A 27,437-nucleotide genomic window follows, 5' to 3' on the forward strand; every position below is an offset into this window, starting at 1 on the left:
AGCCCATGACTGTCCAAATACCTATATATCCCATCTTTCAGAGCTCCTTCACCTACTACTGACATCAGGCTCACTGGTCTATATTTATCTGGTTTATTTTTGGAACCTTTTTTAAAACAACGGGACCATATGAGCTACCCTCCAATTCTCTGGAACCTCACCCATGGTGAAGGACATTTTGAATACATCAGCCAAGGCCCCTAAAATTTCTCATCTCCCTCAAGGACTGAGGGAATATCATATACAGCCCAGGTGATAATAAACTTGAACCCAACTTGACCACTTCACCAATTTTCTATCCCATTGAGTGTTTCACTGTTAAATCTTTTGGAACCAGCCTACTATGTGGGACTTGGTTAAAAGTCTTGCTTTGTCAAAGTGTGCAGTTGAGAATTAAGAGGATGTGCCTGGATTGGTGAACATGTTACATGAAGCAAGGTTGACAGAGATAAGGCTTTTCTCTTTGGGGTGATGAATGATGAGAGGTGACCTAATGGAGGAATACAAGATAAGGAGGGGCTTAGATAGAGTACTTTTCCTGGAGCAACAATAAAAAATCCCAGCAAATACCTGTGAGTGGAGGAAAGTTTGGGGGAAATATCAGAGATAAGCTTTTTACTCAGAGAGTGGAGGGTGTATTGGAACACATTGCTTGGGGTAACAGGTGAGTTTACATCAGTTAGCACAATATCTTGTACTGTCTTGTAATATTCTATGTTCCAGGAACCCAACGTGGAATCCTTGAGTGAGGTATTATTATGGAAGGAGACATGATCAGAACAAATAAAATGGGACAGAGAAAATGTAGGTTTATCTTTATATGTTTATCATGTATTTTATTTATTTTTTAGGACATGGACATTACTGGAGAGTTAAGGATTAATTGCCTACCCATAATTTTCATTAAACTTAGTACCATTTCAGGGCCATTTTGGAGTGATTTAGTGAGTGTTCACTCCCACAAGGCTGGCAGACTTCCTCTCCTGAAGAATGTTAGTGGAGCAGGTGTTTTTCCAAAAATCAGATCATTTCGTGGTCAAGGTCACTCGTACCTCGGGTTTTGTTTTAGTGTAACGTTAAATTATTAATGGAATTTAAACCACTGAATTCTAGTGTCTGCATTATCAGTTAGTGTTAATCAAACACTTCACTGTTGATCAAGCTATCCAGTGGGAAGGGTGCAGAAGAGATTTACAAGGATGTTGCTTGGATTGGGTAACAAGTCTCATGAGGCAAGGTTAGCAGAGCTGGGACTTTTTGCTTTGGAGAAAAGACTTGATAAAGTCTTAGGTAGGGTGCACAGTCAGCATGTGTTTCCCAGGGTAGGATCAGCAAACACTCTGGTACACATGTACAAAGTGAAGGGTGGGAAGTGTAGGGGAGACATCAGGGGTAAGTTGTTATGGTTTTTTTAAATTACACAGAGAGTTGTGGGTCCCTGAATGCCTTGCCGGAGATGGTGGTGGAGGGTGAAACATTGAGGGCATTTAAGAGACTCAGACACATGGATGAAAGGAAAATAGATTACGGGTAGGGAAGGTTTAGTACTTTCTTTTAAAAAAAGGTATATATAGGTCAGCACAACATCGAAGGCCAAGGGCTTGTACTGTGTGATCCGTCACCTTCAGTGCCGTATTCATTGTACGCGGGAGTGAGGGACCAGAGGTTAGGGGAGCGGCCAGGAGGCTGGAAATGAAGGGCGGGCGGGAGCGGGGACTTCCCGTTCATTCCCAGCGCTCGCTCACGGCTCTTGCCGGGCTCCGGCTGGGGATGGTGGGCACGTGAGCTACATTTCCAATGCAGCAGCTCCCGGCGGCATCGGGAGCAGACATGCGCCGGCTCGTTGCGGATTTGGACGCCACCATGGAGGAGTGTCTGGCGGGTTGAAGGGGCGCTGGGCGCAGGCAGGGCTGCCGGTTTGAAGCCGCCTCTCTGTGCGCTGCCGGGCGGGGTCATGGCTTGGCCGTGCATCAGCAGGGTCTGCTGCCTGTCTCGCTTCTGGAGCCAGCTGGACAAGTCGGATCTGTCGGTGCCGCTGACTGTGCAAAACTACTCCGAGGTCATAGAGCAAGAGGTGAGGTCGGTGACCCAGCAAGTGGCGGCGGACTCGACCCTGAGCCACACCTCGACCTTGGCCCCAGAGCACGGAGCAGCCGCTCCGGTGCAGGAATCGGTGTCCAGGCACGACTTCAAGTCGTGGAGAGTGCGCAAGGAAGCGAGCTGCAAGCCCCGGCACGAGTACCATCCGTCCGGGGTCCCCTTTTCCAGCGACACTCAGTACACACTCGACTTCAAGGCTTGGCCCATCCCCAAGAAGGAGAGTTACCCCTGGGTGAAAGTGGGGCAGGACCCGCTCCCCATTCCCAGCAGCTCGGCTCTTCGCCCCGCGCCAACGGCAGAGCCGCCCCGGGAGCCCGCTCCTAGGCACACCCGAGAGGAGGCGATCAGGTCTGCAGTGAAAACCTCCTGCTACAGGTCAGTGGCTGCAGCCGTGCCCTCAGCGTCTCACTCGATCCGGGTTGCGTTCATCCCGCAGGACACCGGAGGTCGCCCGTCCCCGCCTCTCCATCCCTTAGGGGTTAATAATCTCCGTTCCAATGGCGACTCTTGTAAAACTGAATGGCTCAACACCGAGCTCGAATCGGAAAATGTCCCCGTTCCGCCGAGGCTGCGGTTAGCGTTGCTGCTTCCGCCGTGGCCAAACGGGATTTTAACGCTCTCTGGCCCGGGATCATTGGACGTTCTGCTATATGCTATCACGATTTCTGCTGTCGTACTTACTACAGTCTTATCGCCTTCAAATACAAAGCCTTAATATTTTTTGCCCTTCTCTTTTTGAATTGGTAAATTTAAAATCGTTAATTTTTAATTATGCAATGTTTCTCGATAAACAATTAAAAAAACCCAGCTCACTAAGGTTGCCAGGTATTCTAGTTGTGGTGAGCTTAAATGGACAAGGGGAAACGAGAGTGAAGAGTGATGACGCGGTGGCTCAAGGCCGCCAGGTTACAGTGCAGGCTGTCCACCTTATCTATGTCTCTCAGAATCGTGTCAATCTCTATTAAGTTACACCTCATCCTTCTTCACTCCAAAGAGAAAAGCCCCAGCTCTGCTAACCTTGCTTCATCAGACATACTTTATAATTCATGCACCTTCCTGGTAAATTTCCTCTGCACCCTCTCACCCATAGCTTCCACATCCTTCCTATAATGAGGTGACCAGAACAAAACAATATTCCAAGTGTGTTCTCACAAAAGATTTATTGAGCTGCAGTGACACCTGAACTGAATCCACCAATTAATGAAGCCCAGCATACCATAGGGCTTTTTAACAATCCCATCAATCTGTGTTGTAACCTCACACATGAGATCCATGCATTTGGGCCCCAAGGCCCCTCTCTTCGTCCATATGTTAAGTATCTGACCATTAACCATGAATTCTGCTTTCCAAAATGTATCACCTTCCATTTATCCACATTGAACTCCATCTGCCACTTTTCTGCCCAACCTTGCATCCTTTCTAAATCCGGTTGTAACCTATGACAACCTTCAACACTATCCACACCTTGAACTTTTGTATCATTCACAAGCTTACTGACCCACCCCTCCACTTCCTCACAAGTTACTTGTGTAAATCACAGAGCAGAACCATACATTACAGCATAGAAAACAGGCCCTTCAGCCCTTCTAATCTATGCCAAACTATTATGCCATGCCACTAGCCTGCACCCAGTCCATAGCCCTCCATACCTCCCCCATTCATGTACCTGTCCAAATAATTCTTAAATGTTAAAATTGAGCCAGCTTTCATCACTTTAGCAGGAAGCTTGTTCCACACTCCCATCACTCTCTGAAAACATTCCCCTAAACCTCTCCTTTTCACTCCTAAAGTTCATGTAGACAACATCCACAGCCTTTCCTTTATTATTTTTTTGTTAACTTCCTTGCAAAACTAAGATTTCTTTAACATGACCTACCATGCACAAAGCCATGTTGATTATTCCCAACTATCCAAATACTTGAATTTCTGATCTCATCGAACAGCTTCCAGTATTTTGCCTCTGATTGATGTTAGGCTCTCCAGCTTATACATTTTCTGCACTATTATTGAAGCTATTTTTAAACAACAGAACAGTCCTCCGGCACCTTACCCAAGGATGGCTAAGGACATTTTAAATACATCTCTCAGGGCCCCTGATAGGTATTCCCTCTGGGTCAGAGGGAATACATTGTCAGTCTCTGGGGATTTATCACCCTTTATTTGCTTTAAGACTGCAAGCACCTCATCCCCTAATCTATGTAGGCTTCATGATCTTGCTGCTGGTTTCCCTCATTTCTCTCAACACTGTGCCACAAATGCAAAAAATAATCAAGATCTCCCTATCTCCTCTGGCACTAAACATATCCGACCACACTGATCTTCAAGAGCAGGGGTTCCCAAATTGGGGTACATGTATCCCCAGTGGTACATTTGCACTTTTCAGGGGGTACATTGGGTCTGAGAGAATAACCACTACTGTACAATACATGGTGTTGTAATCTACAGTCAGATTGCACAATGAGTGTTTTTTTTAAATCCTTAATTTTTAGGGGTACATGGGAACCTATAAAAAATGTCCAAAGGGTACAGAGGAACAAAAAGGTTGGGAACCCCTGTTCAAGAGGATCAATTTAGTCTCTTACTATCCTTTTGCTCTTAACATACCTGTGGAAGCCTTTAGGCTTTTCCTTAATCTTTTTGCCCTCCTGATTTCCCTATTGAATTTATTCCTACATTTTTTAAATACCCCAAGTACCTAGTTTGCACCTCTCCTTATCCAGATCCCCAATAGCTCTTGAAAGCCAAGGTTCCTTCTGCCTGTTAACTTTATCTTTCATCTTTACAGGAACATTCAAACTCTGTATTCAAAATTTCACCTTTGAAGGCCATCCACTTACCAAACAAACTTAGAAATCTAGTCCAATATTTCTCCAATTTAGAATCTCATCCACATGTCAAGACCTAAACTTTTCCATAATTATCTTGAAACTAGTGACATTTTGATCATTAGACCCAAAATGTTCCCCTACCCCTGTCAGCTATCCTGTCTCATTCCCTAATAGGAGATCAGATAGTGCATCCTCTCCAGTGGTTACCTCAATATATTGATTGAGAAAACTTTCCTGAACACATTTCTCAAGCATGAAGCCATCCAACCTTTTTGCAGTATGGGAGTCCCAGTCAAAATATGGAAAGTTACAATTGCTTGGTTTCCTGCAGCTGTCTGCCATCTCCCTGCAGATTTGCTCACCCAATTCTTGCTGGCAAGTGGTCTACAGTACAACCCCATTAATATAATCATACCTTCCTGTTCATCAGCTCCACTATATAGCCTCAGTAGATAACCCTTTTGGGTGTCTGAGCACAGCTGTAAGATTTTTCCATGACTAACAATGCTACTCCTCCCCCTTTAATTCCCTCCTGTGTCTGAAGCAGCAGAAGCCCCTCCTGCAACCAATTTCACTAATGGCCACAATGTCATAATTCCACTCTCTCAGCTCATTTGCCTTTCCTACAGTACTCCTTGCATTAAAATAAGTGCCCGAGAACATCCATTCCTCTATGCATAATCCCTTGATTTCTGCCTTTATATGCAGTACATTTAATTTTTTTTTCCTCCTCCACTCCACTGTGTGCTCTGGCACTCTGGTTCCCATCTCCCAAAAATTTAATTTAAACCCCCACCAAGAGCAGCACTAACAAACTTTTCCGCAAGGATATTAATCCCCCTCTACTTTAGAGGCAAATCTTTCATTCCTTGGAAGAGACCCAAAAGTTTACAATGTCTCTAAAACAAGTAGTTTGTGAAAGAATTCCCCAATACAAGCAAATGTAGCTGAGGTCAGAGTTGTGCATTTGAGAGACTGTAGAGTGGAGTTGATCAAAGTTATAAAGGAATACAAGGACATTTATTTGTGTTGATGGCAGACTATAAGTTACTTCACCTTGCTGAGAACATGGAAGTGTTGCATTTGAGCCAAGGATGCAAGTACCCTGCTTTATGGTGAGCTGACAATAGAGGATGCAAGTCAGCCAAAGACACGTTGGAGCAGTCACACCTGAAGGTCACTAAGGCATGGATATCTGGCCCAGGTTTGGGCAGTGGCTGATGCTGCAGAAATAGTGAAATGGGTCAGAAATGACAACTAGGACAAGGACTGCAGCCTTCCTGATGGTTTTGCATGGGGAACCAGGTGGCGAATCACACCCTCTTCATGTTTTTAGTGAACTTTAGGACTGTGGTTTTAATCCCTCTAGAACTTTTCCAAGGAAATTGGGATTTCATCAAGGCTGAATGTGTAGCAAGCAGTCACATCACAAGCAATGGAAGATGCATTTTTGTCTGCACAGTGGTATTGTGACATGGGTATGGTAGTCCGACAGTTATTTTATTGGACTTTTAATTCCGAGAGCTAAATAATAATTTTGAGATAGAAGTTATATAAAGACCAATCACACCAGCTGGAGAATATATTAATAATCTGAATTAACATTTGTGATAAAGTAGTGGTATCAGTAATGGTCACCATAAAAGACCAGTCGGTTATAAAGACCGCCTAGTTCACAAGGTTTATTCATGATCCCAGCAAACTCGGTTATTGCAAATAGAAATGAAAAACAATGATAAATTGAAATGATCACAGAATTTGCACAGGTAAGAGGCACACGGCCCAAAGGAGATTAGGAAATGTTTTCTGCCTCTTCTCAGCTAATACCCTCCTTGAGTCGATGGAGGGCTCCTCCAAATAGGAAAAAGAATGTGCTCTCAGAAGAGGAGTGTTCCCATCAGCCCAGTGGCTTGGCGACTTCATGATCTCACTTTCCAGGTGCTGAAAAACCCAGCCATCTGCATTTGAGAAAGGCGGCAAAATAATTGGCATGAGGGGGTACAACTTCATGGCTGGAATCCATCTACCACAGTACCATCATTCCTGATCATCATAGAGTCCTTGCGGAGGACACAATCCTCTTTGCAAACTGTCAATTGTGCCAATCAGGATGGATTCCCAGCAGGAATGTTCCTTAGTCTAGTTATTTTAAAGTAGCTGCAGAATAACTGGTTAGAAACAGGACTAGATGTCTCTCCAGAATGAGTTGCTAACCTGGTGAAGTTCTAACCAGAAGACTTTCCATCAATCCAATGCTGATTTATCAGACTGTGCAAGGTCCCAGATAATGAAACAAAAGCAGGAGAAAGCAGCTCCACAAACAGCCTCTCTTCACAATGAATGGAGCACAATTTGTGCGAATAAATGACAGCTCCCCCATTTTCAAGCATAAGTTGGAGGAAGACCGGAAATGCTGGAAATATTCAGGAGACTGAACAGCTTCTGGAAAGGAAGACAGAGTTCAAACTTTCCCCAGCTGTTGCCTGCTCTGAGCAATAGGAGTTTGCATTTAGGATCTTGCGCTCAAGGTTTTGTTTTAGAATATTTGTGTCTCTGCCTAAATTGCTTCAGAAACAACTAATTGAAGAAACAGTGAAATCATGAGCAAATAAAGAGAAATTGAGAGACTCAGCAGATCCATGGAGAAAAGTGAACAGTTGGTTTTTCATGTACCTGGCCATGAGGGATTGTCACGCAGCACCCTGACCATAAAGGGACAAATTCCATCCGAGTCATCAGCAATGGTCATTGTCTGTGCTACCTTGCTGACGTTAACTTGGTTTCCAGCAGCATCACATTATGCTTAATCTAATTACAGACCCGATTTTTAAAAATTGGGCAAAATTAATGCTAGAGCTAAGTTGAAAGTGGTTGTCTTTCACATCAGGACACAATTTGGGCCAGTTGAGCATTCATCGCTTAGCCAACATAAGGTTTAAAGCAGATAAATTGATGGTTCATTTCAGTTGCTGTGTCCATTACCTTGTGTCTAAATCATGATCACACTGGTCACTTTTTCCAGTGGGAGAAAGTTTGTGAAGTTCAACAAAACTTTTATTGCTTTCATTTTAAACAAGTTTTTTTTAATGAATATGTATAATGTAAGCCTCCTCCTACCACATGAATTAATTCTTTGGATTTGCAGGGTTAGAACAGGAAAATGATGCTGAGAAAGACTGTCAAGATTTATAGAACCATAGACCTCTGCACCACAGAGACAGGCCCCTTCAGCCCTTCTAGTCTGTGCCAAAACATTGTTTTTGCCTTGACCCACTGACCTGCATCCAGTTTATAGCTCTCCATGCCCCTCCCATCCATGTACCCGCCAAATTATTAAATGTTAAAATTGAACCTGCATTCACCACTTCAGCTGGCAGCTAGTTTCACACCCCCACCGCTCTCTCTGTGAAGAAGTTCCACCAAAACTTTTCCCCTTTCACTTCATCCATGTCCTCTGGTTTGTATCTCATCTACCCAGTGGAAAAAGCCGACCTACATTTATTCTGTCTTTCTCCATCAATTTTAAATACCCTATTCTTCTATGCTCCAGTGAAGAAATTCCTAATCTGTTTAACCTTTCTCTGTAACTTCCTAGTAAATCTCTGCAATCTTTCTATCTTATTGATATTCTTCCTGTAGTTTGGTGATTGAAACTGCACACAATACTCCAAATTTAGCCTCACCAATGTTTTATACAGGTACACAATCCTTTATCTGAAACCCTTGGGGAACAGTGTTCCTAATTCCAGCTGCCCCAGATTTAAGCCCAACCGAATTATGCTGCCACATCCACCCACTTCTAGTCGCACTGCTGTCTCTCCCCTTCCAACCCGCCCAAGTTGCGCTGCCGTCTCTCTCCCCCTTGCCCGAACACATCATGCTGCAGTCTCTGCCCTCCCACCCGTGTCTCTCTCTTGCTCTCTCACACACACAGACAAAAATGCCCAACATCTCACAACTTTCTGCATTAAATTCCATTTGCCTTTTTCAGCCCATTTTCCAGCTGGTCCAGATCCTTCTGCAGGCCTTTGTCTAAAATGAAGTGTCCACAACACTTCCAATCTTTGATTCATCTGCAAACTTGCTGATCCAATTTACCGCATCATCATCCAGATCATTGATATAGATGACAAAGGTCAATACCAGCACTGATCCCTGAGGCACATCACGAGTCACAGGCCTCCAGACTAAGAAGCAATCATCTTTCACTACTTTCTGGCTTCTCCAGTTGAGCCATTGTTGAATCCATTTCACTGCTTCTCCATTAATACCTAGCACCTGAACCTTCCTGACGAGCGTCCCATGTGGGACCTTGTCAAAGGTAGAAGCATCCACAGGCTTTCCTTCAACAACTTTCCTGGTAACCTCCTCAAAAAATACATACACAAAGCCATGTTGACTATCCCTAATCAGTTCCTGGCTATCCAAATAATTGTACATCCAATCTCTTGGAACACCTTCCAATAACTTACCTACTACTGATGTCCGGTTCACCAGTCTGTAATTTCCAGGTTTACTTTTGGATCCTTTTTTAAATTGTACAACATTAGATAGATTTAATGCAAATAATTAAGTCACAGCAAGAAAATGTTTTTTTTTGGGACGACCAAATCATGTTATCAACTTCTAGCTTGCTTTCAGTATTGTTAAGCATCCATACATTTATTCCAGGCTGGATGCAGTAAAAATCTGTATTTAGATGGTCTTTGTGCAGTTGGAGAGGGAGTAAAAGGAAAAAAAAACTGGAGTTTGTGGAAATAAAATTTGGAAACTTCACATCTTGACAAAGTAATGGGTCAGTAAAATTAAATTTCATATAGGTTCAGGAGTGCTCACCTGCCAAACAATTAGACTAGAAATGACTTGCAAAGTGTGGAGAAACAATGTTCTATTCTTGTACCTAGTTAAAAAGCGACTTTATAGCTGGCTGAATGGAGTGCTAGATCCTGATGGCAATGCACATCAGAAAGTGATTTGCCAAAGCACATGAAGTCCAAGCAAGTTAAAGTTCTCTTGGGAATCACCAGTGAGGCATATTTCCATGTCAATTTTGTAATATTCTGAAAAGAAAGACCTTGATTACTCCATCCAGTTATGAGAATTGAAACAACAGGTCTTTATTTCAACCTTTATCTGTCGCTGTTCAGATTTCCAGCATCTGGTGCTATATTTCAGTTATAATTCCAGGAATACTGCTTCTCTCCCTATAATCTGGCCACGGTATCAAAAAAAGTGGCCAAAGTCTACTAGATGTATCAAAAAGAACAAGAACTCACATCCAAGCTGCTTTGCTGGAGACTTTTGCTCAAGTGAGATTTAAATGTCTAAGCATTACACCATGTTTGTGGAAAGTCTGCTTGTAGTCAGATGATTCAATGTCAATGAGTTTATTTTCCTGTTCATAAGTGGAATATACAGATTCTTGAGCAATCTGTTTCCTGCACCACAGGAATGCAAGATATAGCAAACACAATAGTAAGTTAAATTACCACAATATGCCAAAATGGATAAAAGATGATAAATATCATCTGATAATTACATTAATTTATATTTTGCACCAAGAGGCACAGTTTGGCCTCATCAGCAACAATAGGGAGTTGGAATTTAGAGGTGAAAAATCTTGTGAAATGGTGCAAGAATAACAACCTGAGTCAATGTGGACAAGACAAAGGAGATGATTGTGGACTTTAGGATAGTCAGGAACAGCCATCCTCCACTACTGTTATGAGTCCAAAGGACCCCTAAACCCAGCAGCAATAGACATTCACAAAGACAATTAAAAACAACTTTTGTTTAAATTACTAAACTTTGAACTGTAAGTTGAAGATCGATGTTTTAATACTGGCATATCATATCCCTGTAATAAATTCAAATTCCACTTATATATAAACTGATGAACATTAAATACAAGCTAACTTCACCTTGGCCCAACTAGGAGGCTGATTAATATCCATCATTCTACTAACAAACTTCAACTGTGCAGCTTCATAGTAATTTTGAAAGTGAGGCATATTTCCATGTCAATTTCTGTAAAGCTACTCGAGCTAATTTTCCCTTCCTTAAAAAAAAATTCCTCACCACCGTACTCAAATCCTGAAAAAAACCCTTTGAAAGTAAACACGATATTGATTGGAATAAGTATTGAATACAAGGAAAAATTTTCATTTTAATACAGTTTACTCAACCTATTAATGTTAATGGAAGATCCTTCCATTTAATAAAATCCATTTTAATATTTTTCAATAAAGGTATATAATTTAACTTTATAAAGAATGAGAGTTTGCATTCACAGTTACCCCTAAATATTTAATTTTATCAGACCATCTTAATTGTATAATATTTTTACATTCTTTATAATCCCCTTCCAAAATTGGCAATATCTCATTCTTATCCCGATTCACTTTATACCCAGATAGCTCCCCAAATTGAACTAAACATTCTTGTAAATATTTCAAAGACTGTTCTGGATGTGTCAAATAAATCAATACATCATCAGCAAATAAATTAATCTTATATTCATCATTTGCAATTCTTATCCCTTTAACCTTATCATTCTGTCAAACTGACTGAGCTAATGGTTCAATCACAAATGCAAACAAGGCTGGTGACAATGGACAGCCTTGACGAGTTGATTGCGATAATTTAAAAGGCAAAAAGATTTGGCCATTCATCACCACCCTAGCATTTGGATTTTTATACAATGCCTTAACCCAACCAGTAAAAAAAAAATGGCAGAAATTATACTTCTCCAACACCTTAAACAAAAAATTCCATTCAACCCTATCAAAAGCTTTTTCCACATCAAGTGCAATCACCTTGGTTGGTTGGGATGCTGTCTCAATGCACTGATCAACATTATCAATCTAAGAATATTATCAGATGCACATCTATTGTTAATAAAATCTGTTAGATCAGTATGTACCAACTGAGATAAATATTTAGCAAGTCTATTTGCCAATACATTAGCCACTATTTTATAATCCACATTTAATAAAGAAATTGATCTATATGAAGCTACATTCAATGGATCTCTATCTTTCTTTGGAATCACTGTAATTATCAGACTAGGACAAGATTCCGGTTATTTGTTGCAACACGCCCCTAAATATAGAAGATAAATCTTCATAAAGCACTTTATAAAATTCCACTGAAAATCCGTCATCACCTGGCGACTTTCCATTCGGCATCTCTTTAAGCTTCTTTAATCTTAAAATCTGTAAATAGAGCTTCCAATTCTTTTACCTCTTCCTCCCCTAAAACCAGTAAATTTAACTTAGAAGGATTCAATAAAACCATCATCATGTTTTCCCTCAGAAGTATACAATTTCTGATAAAATGAATAAAATTGGTCATTGATTTCCTGAGGTTTATAGGTAGCTATTGAATTCTTTTTAACAGCATTAATCGTTCTCGATACTTGTTCCATTTTTAATTGGCAAGCTAATACCTTATGAGCCCTCTCACCCAACTCTTAATAGTGTTGCTTGGATCTTTGAATTAATCGCACATGTTTGTAAAGTATTATAACATAATTTCAACTTAGTTAATGCTGCTTTCTTATCTTCTGTAACCTTCTTCTGAAATTCCTTTTTTATAAAGGAATTATAAAGTTAAACTCAGTAATTTGTTTCTTCAACACCAAACTTTGCCAGATACTGTTTTTTCACTTTCGTTGAATAACTAATAATTTGATAAAAGCAAATATACTTTTAAAGCTTCCCACATTACAAAATTACTACTTAGTGAATTAGCATTTTCAGCCAGAAATAAAGCAAAAGTAATAAACTCTGGTTTCTTCAATAACATTATATTAAATCTCCACCAGTAAGTTGATTGCAACACTTCAGAACCTACACAAGAAATAAACAACATAGAATGATCGGATATAACCCTACTCTTATATTCAGCCTGCACTACTCTAGCCTGCAAATATGCTGAAATCAAAAAACAAATCTATTCTAGAGAATGAATCATGGCTAGATGAATAAAAGGAAAGTCCTTTTCTGTCAGATTTATTCTTCTCCAAATTTCAACTAAATTCAAATCTTTCATTTTCGGAGATCTATCCAGTAATGGATCCAAAACACAATTAAAATCTCCTCCAACCAAAATATTAGTTTCTTGATCTAATGTTAAGAAAGCCTCAAATACAATTCGATCATCATCTACATTAAGTGCATAAAAATTCAACAATGTCCATGGTTCTGCAAAAATTTTACAATTCACCATCAAAACCCTACCAACAATCTGCATAAATGAGTCCAACTCAAATGATAATTTCTTATGACTCAAAATCACTACACCCCTTGCCCAAGAATTAAAAGAAGAAACAATCACATATCCAACCCAATCTCTCTTCAATTTAACCATATAACCATATATCCATATAACCACTTACAGCACACAACAGGTCAGTTCGGCCCTACTAATCCATGCCGTAACAAATTCCCACCCTCCTAGTCCCACTGACCAGCACCCGGTCCATACCCCTCCAGTCCTCTCCTATCCATGTAACTATCCAGTCTTTCCTTAAATGTAACCAATGATCCCGCCTCGACCATGTCTGCCGGAAGCTCATTCCACATCCCCACCACCCTTTGCGTAAAGAAATTTCCCCTCATGTTTCCCTTATAATTTTCCCCCTTCAATCTTAAACCATGCCCTCTAGTTTGAATATCCCCCACTCTTAATTGAAAAAGTCTATCCACGTTTACTCTGTCTGTCCCTTTTAAAATCTTAAACACCTCTATCAAGTCCCCTCTCAATCTTCTACGCTCCAGAGAAAAAAGCTCCCGTCTGCACAGCCTTTCCCTGTAACTCAAACCTTGAAATCCTGTCAACATTCTTGTGAACCTTCTCTGCACTCTCTCTATTTTGTTTATATCTTTCCTATAATTTGGTGACCAAAACTGTACACAGTACTCCAAATTTGGCCTCACCAATGCCTTGTACAGTTTCATCATAACCTCCCTACTCTTGAATTCAATACTCTCGAAAAACTCAATCAGGTTTGTCAAGCATAATCTACCCCTGACAAAACCATGCTGATTACTCCCTAGCAATCCCTGTACCTCCAAATAATTGTAAATACCATCCCTCAGAACACTTTCCATCAACTTGCTCACCACAGATGTCAGACTTACGGGCCTATAATTCCCAGGTTTACATTTAGACCGTTTCTTAAACAGCAGAACCAAATGCGCCACCCTCCAATCCTTTGGCACTACCCCCATGGCCAGTGACATCCTAAATATCTCTGTTAATGGCCCCACTATCTGTCAACAAGCCTCCATGAGTGTCCTTGGGAATATTTTGTCCGGTACCGGAGATTTATCCACCTTTATCTTTTACAACACAGCCATCACTACCTCCTCGGTTATCCTTATATGCTTCATGACCTCCCCACTATTTTTCTTTACCTCAACTGGTTCAATATTTTTTTTCCCTAGTGAATACCGAGGCAAAGAAATCATTCAAAATTTCCCCCATTTCCTCTGACTTCTCACTCAGCCTACCCTCGCTATCTACAAGGGGTCCAATTTTATCCCTCACTAATCTTTTACTTTTAATGTACCTATAGAAACCCTTTGGATTTATTTTTACTCTGTCTGCCAAAGCCTCTTTGTGCCTTTTTTTGGTCTTTCTAATTTCTTTAAGATTCCTTCTACACTCCTTGTCTTTCTTTTGGCTTGGCTTCTCGGACGAAGATTTATGGAGGGGTAAATGTCCACGTCAACTGCAGGCTCGTTTGTAGCTGACAAGTCTGATGCGGGACAGGCAGACATGGTTGCAGCGGTTGCAGGGGAAAATTGGTTGGTTGGGGTTGGGTGTTGGGTTTTTCCTCCTTTGCCTTTTGTCAGTGAGGTGGGCTCTGCGGTCTTCTTCAAAGGATGTTGCTGCCCATGATCACTACCTTATGATTCTCACACATATACGTTATCTTTCTACACATTTTAAATGCTCTTTTTCAGTCAAATGTGTTTCCTGTAAAAAAGCAATATCAACTTTCATTTTTTTTATATAAGCCAATACACGTTTACGCTTAATTGGATTATTCAATCTCTGCACATTAAAAGTTGCAAAATTCAAATTAGACATTTCTTTACCCTAACAATACAATCTTCACACTATTACAAAATATTGCTCCCCTTGCTAAAAAATCCCTTGAAAATAAAATAACCCTTCCCCCCATATATATAGAAAAAATCCCAAATAAAAAAAAAATATCAATCACAAACTACAATAATGACAGCAGTGTTCCCTGTAGATTTGCTCAAGAGTGGTCTGTGATGTCCTGGGCTGTGTCCACTACCTTTTGGAGGGCTTTACATTCAGGGGTATTGATGTCCCCATACCAGACCATGATGCAGCCGGACACCACACTTTCCACCACACATCAGTCGAAATTTGCCTGGGTTTCCAGTGTCATACCAAGCCTCCGCAAACTCCTGAGGAAGTGGAGCTGCTGATGTGTTTTCTTCACAATGCCATTGATGTGTTGGGTCCAGGAAAGATCCTCCGAGATAGTGACTCCCAAGAACCTAAATGTGCTCACCCTCTCCACCTCTTTTGGTGACAGTGAGTGCAAGGTTGTTGTTAGTGCACCATTCAGCCAAGTTTTCAGTCTCCATCTCATATGCTGACTCATCCTCTTCCTTTAATGTAATTTAGAATTCATGTGTGTGAACACCTGATTGTGATTGTGGACATTATGGCCAAGTTTCCTTGTTGTATCTCTCTGAATCCTACTGATGGTCGAGGAGGGGGTTGGGAGACATTGATGGAGAAAAATGATGATTATTCAGGTTGGTCACCTTGCATGGGAATTAAAAACAAAATCATGGAACATGTTAGGATCCAGAAATGGAAGATTGAAGAGCTTGTGTTGGATTGTAGGGGTTGGAAAAGGGTGGGAAAGGGGGGACAATCTGTAAGAACAGGGTGCTGGGTGACTGGGATCTTGGTGAAAGAGAGTCTACCGAGGAAGGTATTGGAATGTATATCAGAAACAGTGTTAAGGATTTCGGCAGAGCAGGGTTGCAGAGAAGGTAAGGATGTAAGAATGAAACCTTGGCTCCAGATTCGATGTCAGTTTGGTTCTGGGGAGTGGGGTGGAAAGCAAAGATAAAGAGCTGGCTGGTGGCTGTGGCTTGGGCTCTTTTTGGAAAGAGATTAAAATAATGACTTTCAGAGACACTAATGCAGTGGTTTACAATCTAGGAATTACAAAAAAAATTACTGGGAACATAATGGGATTGCTAACTTTCTCAATAGGGAGAGTGAATGAGAGGAGCTAATGTAAGATGCTGAAGGGCTGTGGGCATTAGCAGGAACTCTGATATAAACGCACACTTGGTTTCAGACAGGAGTTCCAGCCCTGGACTGGAGTTCAAGTTGCCAGACCGGTAAAGGTGAGGCAGATGTACACTCCCCCAGGAGATAAGATTGTCCTTGAGAGCAGTTACCAGGCAGCTTTCACAGAGGATGCCTTCCGACGCAACGAACCACCTCAGGTTGCATCCAGCAAGTCTCAGAGCCAAATAACTTCAGAGCTGGGCAATGTATCAAAGACCGACAGCTCAGTAAGTACATGTTAATTTATTCCTTACAGCAGCAACAACACTCTAAATTTCTGTTGTCTTTGGTTTTAATTTTGCAGCAATCATTGAGGCAGATTCGAGTACTCATGTTTATTAATTAATTACATGCAGGGTTGAAAATGTATTAGATTTTATTTCCTCACTTTCTATTCAATACAGCTGACCCCTTTCACCATCATTCATTTGTTGTTGACCAGTGGTCAAATTAAAACCAGCCTGAAGCTTTCTGGAAATGATCAACTAGCTCCAGTCTAGTTCACTACTGAGTGTTTGCTGCCTTCATAAGATGAACCTTTTGATTAAACATTACTGGGTAATGAGTGTGTTTATTTAACTTTGGCATAATGATTTCTGTGTCTTTAATTATTCATGTTGTTTTTTAAAAGAAAATTAATTACAATTTTAAATATTCATATCCTTTATGCCTCCTACTAGCATGTTGTGAATGCTAAGGCTGGGTGGTCTCCTATTAGTTGGGCATGTGCTCTGTCCAATTAAAATGAAGTGTGACGTGAATCTGGCTCACTTCACCTTGTGATTCGATAAATGAACAGAGCCACAACTTACATACAGCTGAGATGAACCATTGTATTGGCAACAATGGTATTCAGCTTTGTGGAACAATAAGCTTGACCCTTGCATACATAATGAGGACAAATTCCATTTCTATTTATTCTCCTCTCCTCTAAGCTGAGCCACCATGAACATGCCCAAGGTAGCCCCTTCATCAGTTGGGGAACAGGGTCTGCAGTGGTCCACATAGGAGCACCATTCCCCATAACATTGGGCTGCATGTCCTTGCATCGTTTTTCTTGTGGCTATAGTTTTTGCACTGTGCCTTTTTGCTTGGAGGCTTGTGTCATTCTGCTGATGGTGATCTTAACTGCTGAGCTTTCTTTACAGTAACCAATTTGCCTTTTTCTTGAGGCATATTCTCCATCCTAGGGAGTTCTCCCTCAAGTTATCTTGTGGCTATGCCCAAACCTGTGCTGTAACCACATGCCAGTGGTTACAGCTCAGATCAGGATGTCCCTTCTCACGGCAGTACAGTAAAGTGCAAATTTGCAGTCTTTGCACGCATTGATTTTTCTACATTTTGATATGCAAGATGCAGCCTGATCGCTCAGTAATCCCAGCAATTTTTGCTTTTCTTTTAAATTTCCAACATTTGTATTTTATCTTTTCATTGTAAATCCAATATTAAAACTAGCGATGAGCAAATTTCACCAGAAGAAATGAGTTGCCATTATATTTAGGTGATAATAGTTACTGCAATCCTTATTAACCGATTCAATTCAAATGAAAATCTAACTGATTGTGAGAATGAGCCACTGTTGTGCACAGCAAACAATCAATGATAAAGTTCCAGAGATTGGCAGAGGAGAGTGTACCTCTTAACCCTCTGGATTTGCTGCATCATTTTCACATTATTAAAATGTGTTATTAAACCTTAAATGTTAAATTTTCTGAAAAAGAAGCAGTGCTATCTTTTTTTAATCCTGTGGGTTTTGTTTTTAGCACAATGACTTGGTTTCAGAAGTGGGTTTTCTAGTTTTGCTAGTGAATATGATTATTCGGTGTGGGAAGTGGCAGACAACTAGTGAAAGTTTGGGAATCGCAGCAAGCAGAGGAGTGACTTACCTTGCGAAGCTGGTAGTGCATATGGGAATTTTAATGCTATCTCAAAGTCACTTGTTGTATATCTGCACTTGAGAAGAATATCAGGGTGTACTGTGTAATGGCAGAGTTCAGAAAAGAAATACTTGATCAGGTACCTGAGATGTAGAGTCTGCCCTCCCCTTACCAGTGAGAATCCACACCTTGGGGAGGGGAGATGGAGGATGACAGCATCATTGGTAATTCACATCTGGAATGATTAAAGATCTTGAAGGAAATAATTTTCATGTTTCCCTCACAATGTATAGTATCCCACAGCAACCCCAGTGATCAGGATGTTGAACTCCTGGCAAACAACAACCTCACACACTGCTTTAGATCACAGATTTTGCATCTCTCAGCATGAATGAACTAACTTGGCAGCAGAAGCTGGTGCCCTTGCTGACATATAAACTTTTCAAAAGCTCAACCATGAAAATTGTGCATTCAGCTCTCCAATTAATGGATATAATTTAAAAACCACTGCACGTTGTAGGCAGGGAACCACCAATGGGCTGTCAGAACACAAGGGCTGACTGATAATTTATCTCAGCAGAGGGCATTAAATGTTGAAAGCCCTGAGACATTTCTTATCAAAAGCCAATCCTCAGACCTGTGAAATTTTGGTGGAGAGGGTAGTCAGGTGATGCAGTGTAGATGGCTCACTGGTCAGTTTTCAGCCCATCTACTGACTGCAGAGATCACTTTTGGGCTTTCAACATGTGACCTCCTGCCCATATCACTAGCTGCTGTGTTGTAAAGGCCCTGTGGACATTAATGATGGAGTACCCCTGAACATTGAAGACCATGAAAGGGGTGACCTTGAGAGATGTAAAATGGACCAACAGTTCACGATTGCCACATCAAAGTCTGTTCATCTCCCCCAATCTCTGATAGGAAGTGAACTCATGACGATGCACTTTGTCACATTTGTGGCCCGAAATGTGAAGTTAATAAAACATCAAACACAAGTTTTATCAGGTAAACTTCTCAGTGTCTTTATTTTCCTAGTTTCCTTTGTTCTCCTGCTTGTGCTCTTATCTCTCTCTCATACCACGTGACTTCCGGTACATCTCATACATATTCATTATCATGACATCCCTCCTTTAATCAGAAATAAACTTTACCTTCACTTACCAATATCCCTCGGAAACCTAAAAACATCGTAACTAATGGTAATACTATAACTCAACTACATAAAATTTACTTCCTACAGCACTCATACATGCACTTTATGATATAAGATTAAAACACTGTCCCAAAGTTCTTATTAAAACTATGGCACAAAGTCTTCGTATCGTTTGGGCGGTTTCTGGTTTCGTTTCGGCCTGCCTGCGATATTGTCGTCACTTCTCGGTTGTTCACTCTCGGCGTCGGAAATACTGCTCGCCACGGCTTCAGGTGTTTCTGGCGTTCTAGTCACTTCATCAGGAGTGCTGGTAACTGCCTCTGGAACATCATCAGGTCTCTCAGTTTCAGCATCTCGTATTGGCCTTTCAACCTCTTCGCTCGATGTATCTCTGGGCTGGTACCTTTTTACACCTGATACATTTCTCTTATACAGGACTCCAGTCGGAGACTTGACTGTCACCATACTGCCACTTCTGGATACGACAGTATAGGGTTGATGGTAATAAGGTGTGTCTAGCTTACCACCAGTTTCATGCCTCACTAGAACATTATCTCCTGGCATGATGTCTGAGTACTTGGCTCCACGTTTCGAATCTGTGTACAGCTTTGCTGCACCTTTCTTTTCAGCATCGTGGTCCCTCATCTCCTGGTTGTCTCGGATTTCCTTTATTTCTGGCATTTTTGTGCGGATTTTTCTCCCAAAAAATGCTTCTGCAGGCCTTTTTCCAGTGGTTGCATGAGGCGTTGCTCGATAGACAGCCACATAAGATAGCAATGCTTCTCGCCAATTTTGTCCTTCTGCGTGTGCAATCCTCAATCGTTTTTCAATGGACTGATTTTGTATCTCTACTTCTCCATTGGTTTGCGGCCATTTCAGAGTTACTTTATGATGGTGGATACCTGTGGTCCTCATGTATTCCGCAAATGTCTCTGAAATGAATTGTGGACCATTGTCAGAGTATAATGTAACAGGTAATCCATATCTTGCGAATATCTCTGCTAACGCTTGTATTGTTTTTTCAGTGGTTGTGGACTTCAACACCACGTACTCATAGTATCTGCTGTAGTAATCTATCACTACCATAATTGATTCACCCATCGGTAAAGGTCCAAGAAAATCAACAACTACGTCGATCCATGGTCCTGTACTCAGGTCTCTCAGTTTCAGCATCTCGTATTGGCCTTTCAACCTCTTCGCTCGAAGAGGTTCTGGCGGATTACTCCTACTTGTGATTTGACATCCGTGACAAGTTTTAACAAATTTCTCTGCGTCTTTATCACAACCTGGCCACCATATCTTGGTCCTGAGGTTTTTCTTGGTACCAACAATACCTAGGATTCCTTCATGCGCTAAGGATACGATCTTCGGTCTCAATCTTTGCGGTATCACCAATCTGCAACCTCTTAATACACACTGTCCGATGCAACAAAGTTCGTCTCTAATGGGAATGTAAGCCTTGTGAGTACACTTGTCCCATTGTCCACTCTGTATGCATTCTCTTACTTCCCTGAGTTCTGGATCACGTTCGGATTCTCTCTCGACTTCCTTCGTAGTCACAGCTTTCGGTGTCGCCTGAATAGCTACGAAGCGTACAAAGCTCTCTGTTTCTGTTCCCAATTCTGACTTGGATTGTGGACCACCATCCTTCACCAATCTGGACAGCGGATCTGCAATGTTTGTTTTCCCTGCAATGTGGATTACTTTATATTTGTAGGGTTGTAGTCTGAGTACCCATCTCTCTATTCTGGCACATGGTTTGGATCTAGGTGCATAGATCACCTCTAATGGCTTATGATCTGTGATGAGTTAAAATTCAATGCCGTATAAATATGCATGGAACCTCTCACAGGACCATACAAGTCCGAGTGCTTCTTTCTCTGTCTGAGAGTATCTTCTTTCCACATCTGATAACGATCTGCTGGCATAGGCAATGATTCTTGGTCCTCCATCGTGCATCTGGACCAACACGGCTCCTAAACCAACCGGGCTGGCATCCGCTATGACTTTGGTTGATGCCGCCGGATCGTAATATCCAAGAGTTTTTGCATCTGTCAGGCTTTGCTTCAGCGCTGTGAACGCTTTCTTCTGCTCAGATCCAAAATGAAATGGTACACCTTTCCTGGTTAGTTTCCTTAGTGGTTCTGCCACTGTAGCGAAATTAGGAATGAACTTTGCACAAAAATTGACCAATCCCAGGAAACTCCTCACCTCTGTTGCGTTCTGAGGTGCACGTGCCTCTGCAATAGCTTTCACCTTGGCCTCTGCAGGGTTTAGTCCTTTCCGTGTAAGTCTGTGTCCCATGAAGTCCATTTCTGACACACCGAACTGGCACTTGTTTCCATTCACGGTAAGGCCTGCCTCCTGTAGTCTAGATAGTACACGCCTCAACCGTTTGTCATGCTCTTCCTTCGTTGGTGCATGGACTATGATGTCATCAGAAATGTTGGCAACTCCAGGAATACCTTGAATCACTCGATGGATTTCATATTGGTAGATCTCCGAAGCTGCATCAATTCCAAATGATAGTCTCTTGTAACGATACAATCCACAGTAAGTCACAAATATTGTTACATCTCGGGAACCTGGATCCAGCTCTAATTGATGATAGCCCCATTTCAGATCAATTTTTGAGAATACCTTGCTTGTAGTTAGTTCTTGAAGTATTTCCTCCACTGTTGGTATAGGGTGTCGTTCTCTAATTATAGCTTCATTGGCCATTCTCATATCAACACATAGTCTTATGTCACCCTTTGGTTTGGGCACAATCACTACGGGACTGACCCATTGTGTCGAATGTTCCACCGGTTCAATAATGTCTTGTTCGATCAATTCTTTAATTTTGGCTTCGACTTTCCCACGAAGTCCAAACAGAGTTCTGCGCACTGGTTGCGCCTTGGGTTTGACCGTTTCATCTACCGCTAGCTTCAATTGTCGACCTTTCAGCTTTCCTACTGCTTGGAAGACTGCGGGGAATTCTTGCTTCATATCCTCGTATGACTGAATTGAATTGACACAAGCTCCAATATGAAGTATTGCCAGGTCTTGCACTGTGCTTCTACTCAGCAATGGTTCTCCCCTCTCTTCTATGACCATAAACTCTGCTTCGGTGTACTTATCTCCAGCTTCAACAGTTGCAGTAAAACATCCAATGGTCTGCAATGGCTTGGTTGCTGTGTATGGATACAGTTTCTTGGAACACTTCTTTGAGGTACAGATGATCTTTTTCCTTTTCAACTTCTCCCATAAATGTCAATCAATCACATTACTGTCACTGCCTGAGTCTACAATGACCTGCACTGTCACTCCACCAATGATCACTGGGACCTTCTCATGATGTACTTCATTCAATGTAAATTGGTAACAACTCTGTTCCTCCTGGGTATCATCATCGTCACTGTCTATCTGGCGAATGGTATCTTTCTTTCCAGGATACTTTCCTTTCCCCCAGGCTTTACCTTTGGAAGTTGTACTCTTCCTCTTCTGGTCTGCATTGGACTTGCTTTTGCACTTCTTTGCAAAGTGGTCCTTACCTCCACACTTTCTGCAAACTTTGCCTTTGGCCGGGCAATATGGGTCTTTTCCAAAGTGTCCTCGGTTTCCACATCGATAACACTCCACGTCCTGTGTCGACGTATATCTTGGCTGGTTATGGCGACGTGAGAGCCTCTTAATTTGCTGGCTTGAGTTGTCTTTCAGGGTCATGGTATGAAATTGCCCTTCAACAGCCTCTAATGCAGCAGCAATGGTTAAAGCATCGGTGAGTTCCAACTCACTCCCTCTTTCCAGTAGATGTCTTCTGAGTTTATCTGATCTGCAGTGCTGTACGACTTGATCCAATAATTGGTTGTCCAAATCAGCTGGCATGTAATTGCATCCAACAGCTAGCTGGCGTAGTCTCGTCACGTACTGAGCAATTGTCTGGCCATCTTCTTGTCTCGTTCTCCGAAACAAATGGCGTTGAAATGTAGCATTCGGTGTCACTACATAGTGTGCATTTAATGCATCTACTGCTTTCCTTTCTTCCAGTATTCAAAAGTGTCTTAAATTTTTCCCAAACTGCGGGTCTAGCAGTGAAAAGAAGTAACGCCCTCCTCTGCGCTTTTTGTTCAACCGTACCGGTATCTAGAAATAGGCCACGACTGTCGGCGTAGGATTCAAATTCTTCCAGCCATGCCTTCCACTTCATACTTACAGTGCTTGCATCACCCGTTGGGTCAAAATGAGCAATTCCACTATGCGTTAGAAAGTCACCGTTTGCCCCAGCCATGAGGAAATATTCCAGCCCCAAAAGTACTGCGTCACAGAGAAAATTCTTATCACCTTGAAGTTCTCTTTAATCCTCTGTAATCTTGTTTAGTCTTTAATTTTCTTCAAGCTTCTTTCATCCTCGTTGCCAATGTCACATTTGTGGCCCGAAATGTGAAGTTAATAAAACATCAAACACAAGTTTTATCAGGTAAACTTCTCAGTGTCTTTATTTTCCTTTTCCTTTGTTCTCCTGCTTGTGCTCTTATCTCTCTCTCATACCACCTGACTTCCGGTACATCTCATACATATTCATTATCATGACACACCTAAACTCCTATTCAATCTGTATAGATTATGGGCCATATCCTCGGCCTACATGGCCTGTTTACCGTGCTGTATGTCTAAATTAATTAGTACTATCTTGCATGTTATACTGTGCACAGTTTGGTTTTTGTCAAGCAGAAGTCAAAGTCAAATTTATTGACAGATCCCATACATTACATCACATGCAACCCTGAGCAGCTTCTCCCTGCAGTCCAGGCAGAATTTGTACTTGTAACTTTCTTCTTGAATAGCGCTTAGTAAGTGATATGTGCAAAAGAGAGAAATGTAAACAAACTCTGCAATGGAAAAATATGATCATAAGAAATAGGAGCAGGAGTTGGACGTCGGCCTGTCCAGCCTGCTCCGCCATTCATGGGCGATCTGATGATTGGCTCATCTCCACCTACCTGTCTTTTCCCTTAATTCACCAACCATGTAAAAATCTACCAAGCCTGTCTTAAGTATATTTATTGAGATCGCTACCTCTGCTTCAATGGCCAGTGAATTCCACAGATTCACCCACCTCTGGGGAAATCCTTCCCTCTTAATCTCTGACACTAAATCTTGATGCTATGCCCCTAGTTCAGGTTTCCCCCACCAATTGAAACAACTTACCTGCCTCTATCTTTTCATAATTGTATATGTTTCTGTAAGATCCCCTCTCATTTTTCTAAATTCCATAACCATATAACCATATACAGCACAGAACAGGCCAGTTTGGCCCTACTAGTCCATGCCGGAACAAATCCCCTCCCTCCTAATCCCACTGATCAGCACCTGGTCCATACTCCTCCAATCCTCTCCCCTTCATGTAATTATCCAGTCTTTCCTTAAATGTAAATAACATTCCTGCTTCAACCACCTCCGCCAGAAGCTTATTCCACATCCCAACCACCCTTTGCGTGAAACAATTTCCCCTCATGTTCCCCTTATAATTTTCCCCTTTCAATCTCAAACCATGGCATCTGGTTTGAATATCCCCCATTCTTAATTGAAAAAGCCTATCCACGTTGACTCTCTCTGTCCCTTTTAAAATCTTGAACATCTCCATCAAATCCCCCCTCAATCTTCTACGCTCCAGAGAAAAAAGCCCCAGGCTGCTCAACCTTTCTCTGTAACTCAAACCCTGACATCCTGTCAACATTCTCATGAACCTTCTCTGCACTCTCTCTATTTTGTTTATATCCTTCCTATAATTTGGTGACCAAAACTGCACACAGTATTCCAAATTTGGTCTCACTAATGCTTTGTACAATTTCATCATAACATCCCAACTCTTGAATTCAACACTCTGATTTATGAAGGCCAACATTCCAAATGCCTTCTTCACCACTCTATCTACCTGAGTATCAACTATGAGGGTACTATTTACCATAACTCCTAAATCCTTTTGTTGCGCTGCACTCCTCAATTGTTTACCATTCAATGTATATGACCTATTTAGATTTGCCTTTCCAAAATGCCACACTTCACACTTATCCGTATTAAATTCCATCAGCCATTTCTCAGCTCACTCTTTTAGCTTTCCTATATCTCTTTTTAAGCTACAGTAATCTTCCTCACTGTCCACAAAACCACCAATCTTTGTATCATCTGCAAACTTACTTATCCAATTCACCACCCCTTCTTCCAAATCGTTAATATATATAACAAACAATAGTGGACCCAGGACCGATCCCTGAGGAACTCCACTAGTCACCGGCCTCCAATTTGACAAATAATTTTCTACCACTACTCTCTGACACCTCCCATCCAACCATTGCTGAATCCATTTCACTACTTTCTTATTTATATCTAATGCCTCCACCTTTCTACCTAACCTCCTGTGGTGAAGTTTGTCAAAAGCTTCACTAAAGTCTAAAGAGACAACATCCACGGCTTTCCCTCCATCAATCTTTTTCGTAACCCCCTTGAAAAACTCTATAAGGTTTGTTAAGCATGATCTACCCCTGACAAAACCATGCTGACAACTACCTAGCAATCCCTGTTCATCCAAATATTTGTAAATGCCATCCCTCACAACACTTTCCATCAACTTACCCACCACAGACGTCAGACTCACAGGTCTATAATTTCCAGGCTTACATTTGGACCCTTTCTTAAACAGCGGAACAACATGAGCCACCGTCCAATCCTCTGGTACTACCCCCGTGACCAGTGACATCCTAACTATCTCTGTTAATGGCCCCACTATCTCTACACTAGTCTCCCTGAGTGTCCTTGGGAATACTTTGTCCGGACCCGGAGATTTGTCCACCTTTATCTTTTTCAACACTGCCATCACTACCTCCTTAGTTATCCTTATATGATTCATGACCTCCCCACTATTTTTCTTTACTTCAACTGGTACAATATTTTTTTTCCCTGGTGAATACCGAGGAAAATAAATCATTTAATATTTCCCCCATCTCCTCTGACTTCTCACATAGCCTACCCTCCCTATCTACAAGGGGTCCAATTTTATCCCTCACTAATCTTTTACTTTTAATGTACCTATTTTAAAACCTTTTGGATTTATTCTTACTCTGCCTGCCAAAGCCTCTTCATGCCTCTTTTTGGCCTTTCTAATTTATTTCTTAAAATTTTTTCTACACCCCTTGTAGTCCTCTTTCAATTTCTCATCACCCTGCTGTTTATACCTCTTGTATACCTCCCTTTTTCTCCTAACCAAATTTCCAATATTCCTCGAAAACCAAGTGAGTGCAGTCCCAGGCGACATAATCTCTCCTCATAGGCTCACACCATCATCTCTGGTATCAACCTGGTGAACCTCCTCTGCACTGTCTCCAATGCCAGTACACCCTTCTTCTTCGTCAGGAGCCCAGAACTATATGCTGTACTCCAGATGCGACCTTGTACAGTTGCAGTAGAACCTCCCTACTCCTAAATTCAATCCCTTGAGCAATGAAGGCCAACATTCCATTTGCTTCTTGATAGCCTGCTGTACCCACAAACCAACCTGTTGCAATTCATGCACAATAACAAATAATGAGCAAAGTACTTAAATGAGTCTCTGATTTAGTCTGTCATTAAGGAGTCTGATGGTGGAGGGGTATCAGATGTTCTTGAACCTGGTGGTGTGAGTCTTGTGGTACCTATACCTCTTTTCTGAAGGCAGCAGCGAGAACAGAGTGTGTACTGGGTGGTGTGGATCCTTGAAAATTGCTGCTGCTCTCTGATGGCAGTGTTCCACGTAGATTATCTCAATAGTGAGGAGAGTTTTACCTGTGATGTCCTAGGCCATGTCCACTACCTTTTGCAGGGCTTTCCACTCAGAGGAGTTGGTGACCCCATGCAAGGTCATGATGAAGCTGATCAGTACACTTTCCACTTCACATCTATAGAGGTATGCCAGGGTTTCGGGTGTCATACCAATCGTCCGCAAACTCTTGAGAAAGTTCAGGATCAAAGGCAAGGTTAGAAGGTTTTTGGGAACCTTGGATTTCAAGGGATATTGGAGATCTGGTTTGGAATAAGAAAGAGGTGAATAACAGGTATAAGCAACTTGGAGCAAATGAGTTATGAGGAGTACAAAAAATGCAAGAAAAA

The 27,437-nt window shown here is 41.6% G+C and overlaps 1 protein-coding gene across 1 annotated transcript in view; it reads left to right on the forward strand.

The window, feature by feature from the left end:
- Positions 1-1,735: 1,735 nt before the first annotated feature.
- map6d1 (MAP6 domain containing 1) overlaps positions 1,736-27,437 on the forward strand; it is a 31,414-nt gene continuing 5,712 nt past the window's right edge. The window contains exons 1-2 of the mRNA XM_069897833.1: positions 1,736-2,475; positions 16,291-16,510. Of these exons, the coding sequence (XP_069753934.1) occupies positions 1,955-2,475; positions 16,291-16,510 (741 nt within the window). The 5' untranslated portion in view covers positions 1,736-1,954. The remainder of the gene's footprint in view (positions 2,476-16,290; positions 16,511-27,437) is intronic.

Source organism: Narcine bancroftii, chromosome 9, assembly GCF_036971445.1.
Source record: "Narcine bancroftii isolate sNarBan1 chromosome 9, sNarBan1.hap1, whole genome shotgun sequence".
In the NCBI taxonomy this organism is placed as follows: domain Eukaryota; kingdom Metazoa; phylum Chordata; class Chondrichthyes; order Torpediniformes; family Narcinidae; genus Narcine; species Narcine bancroftii.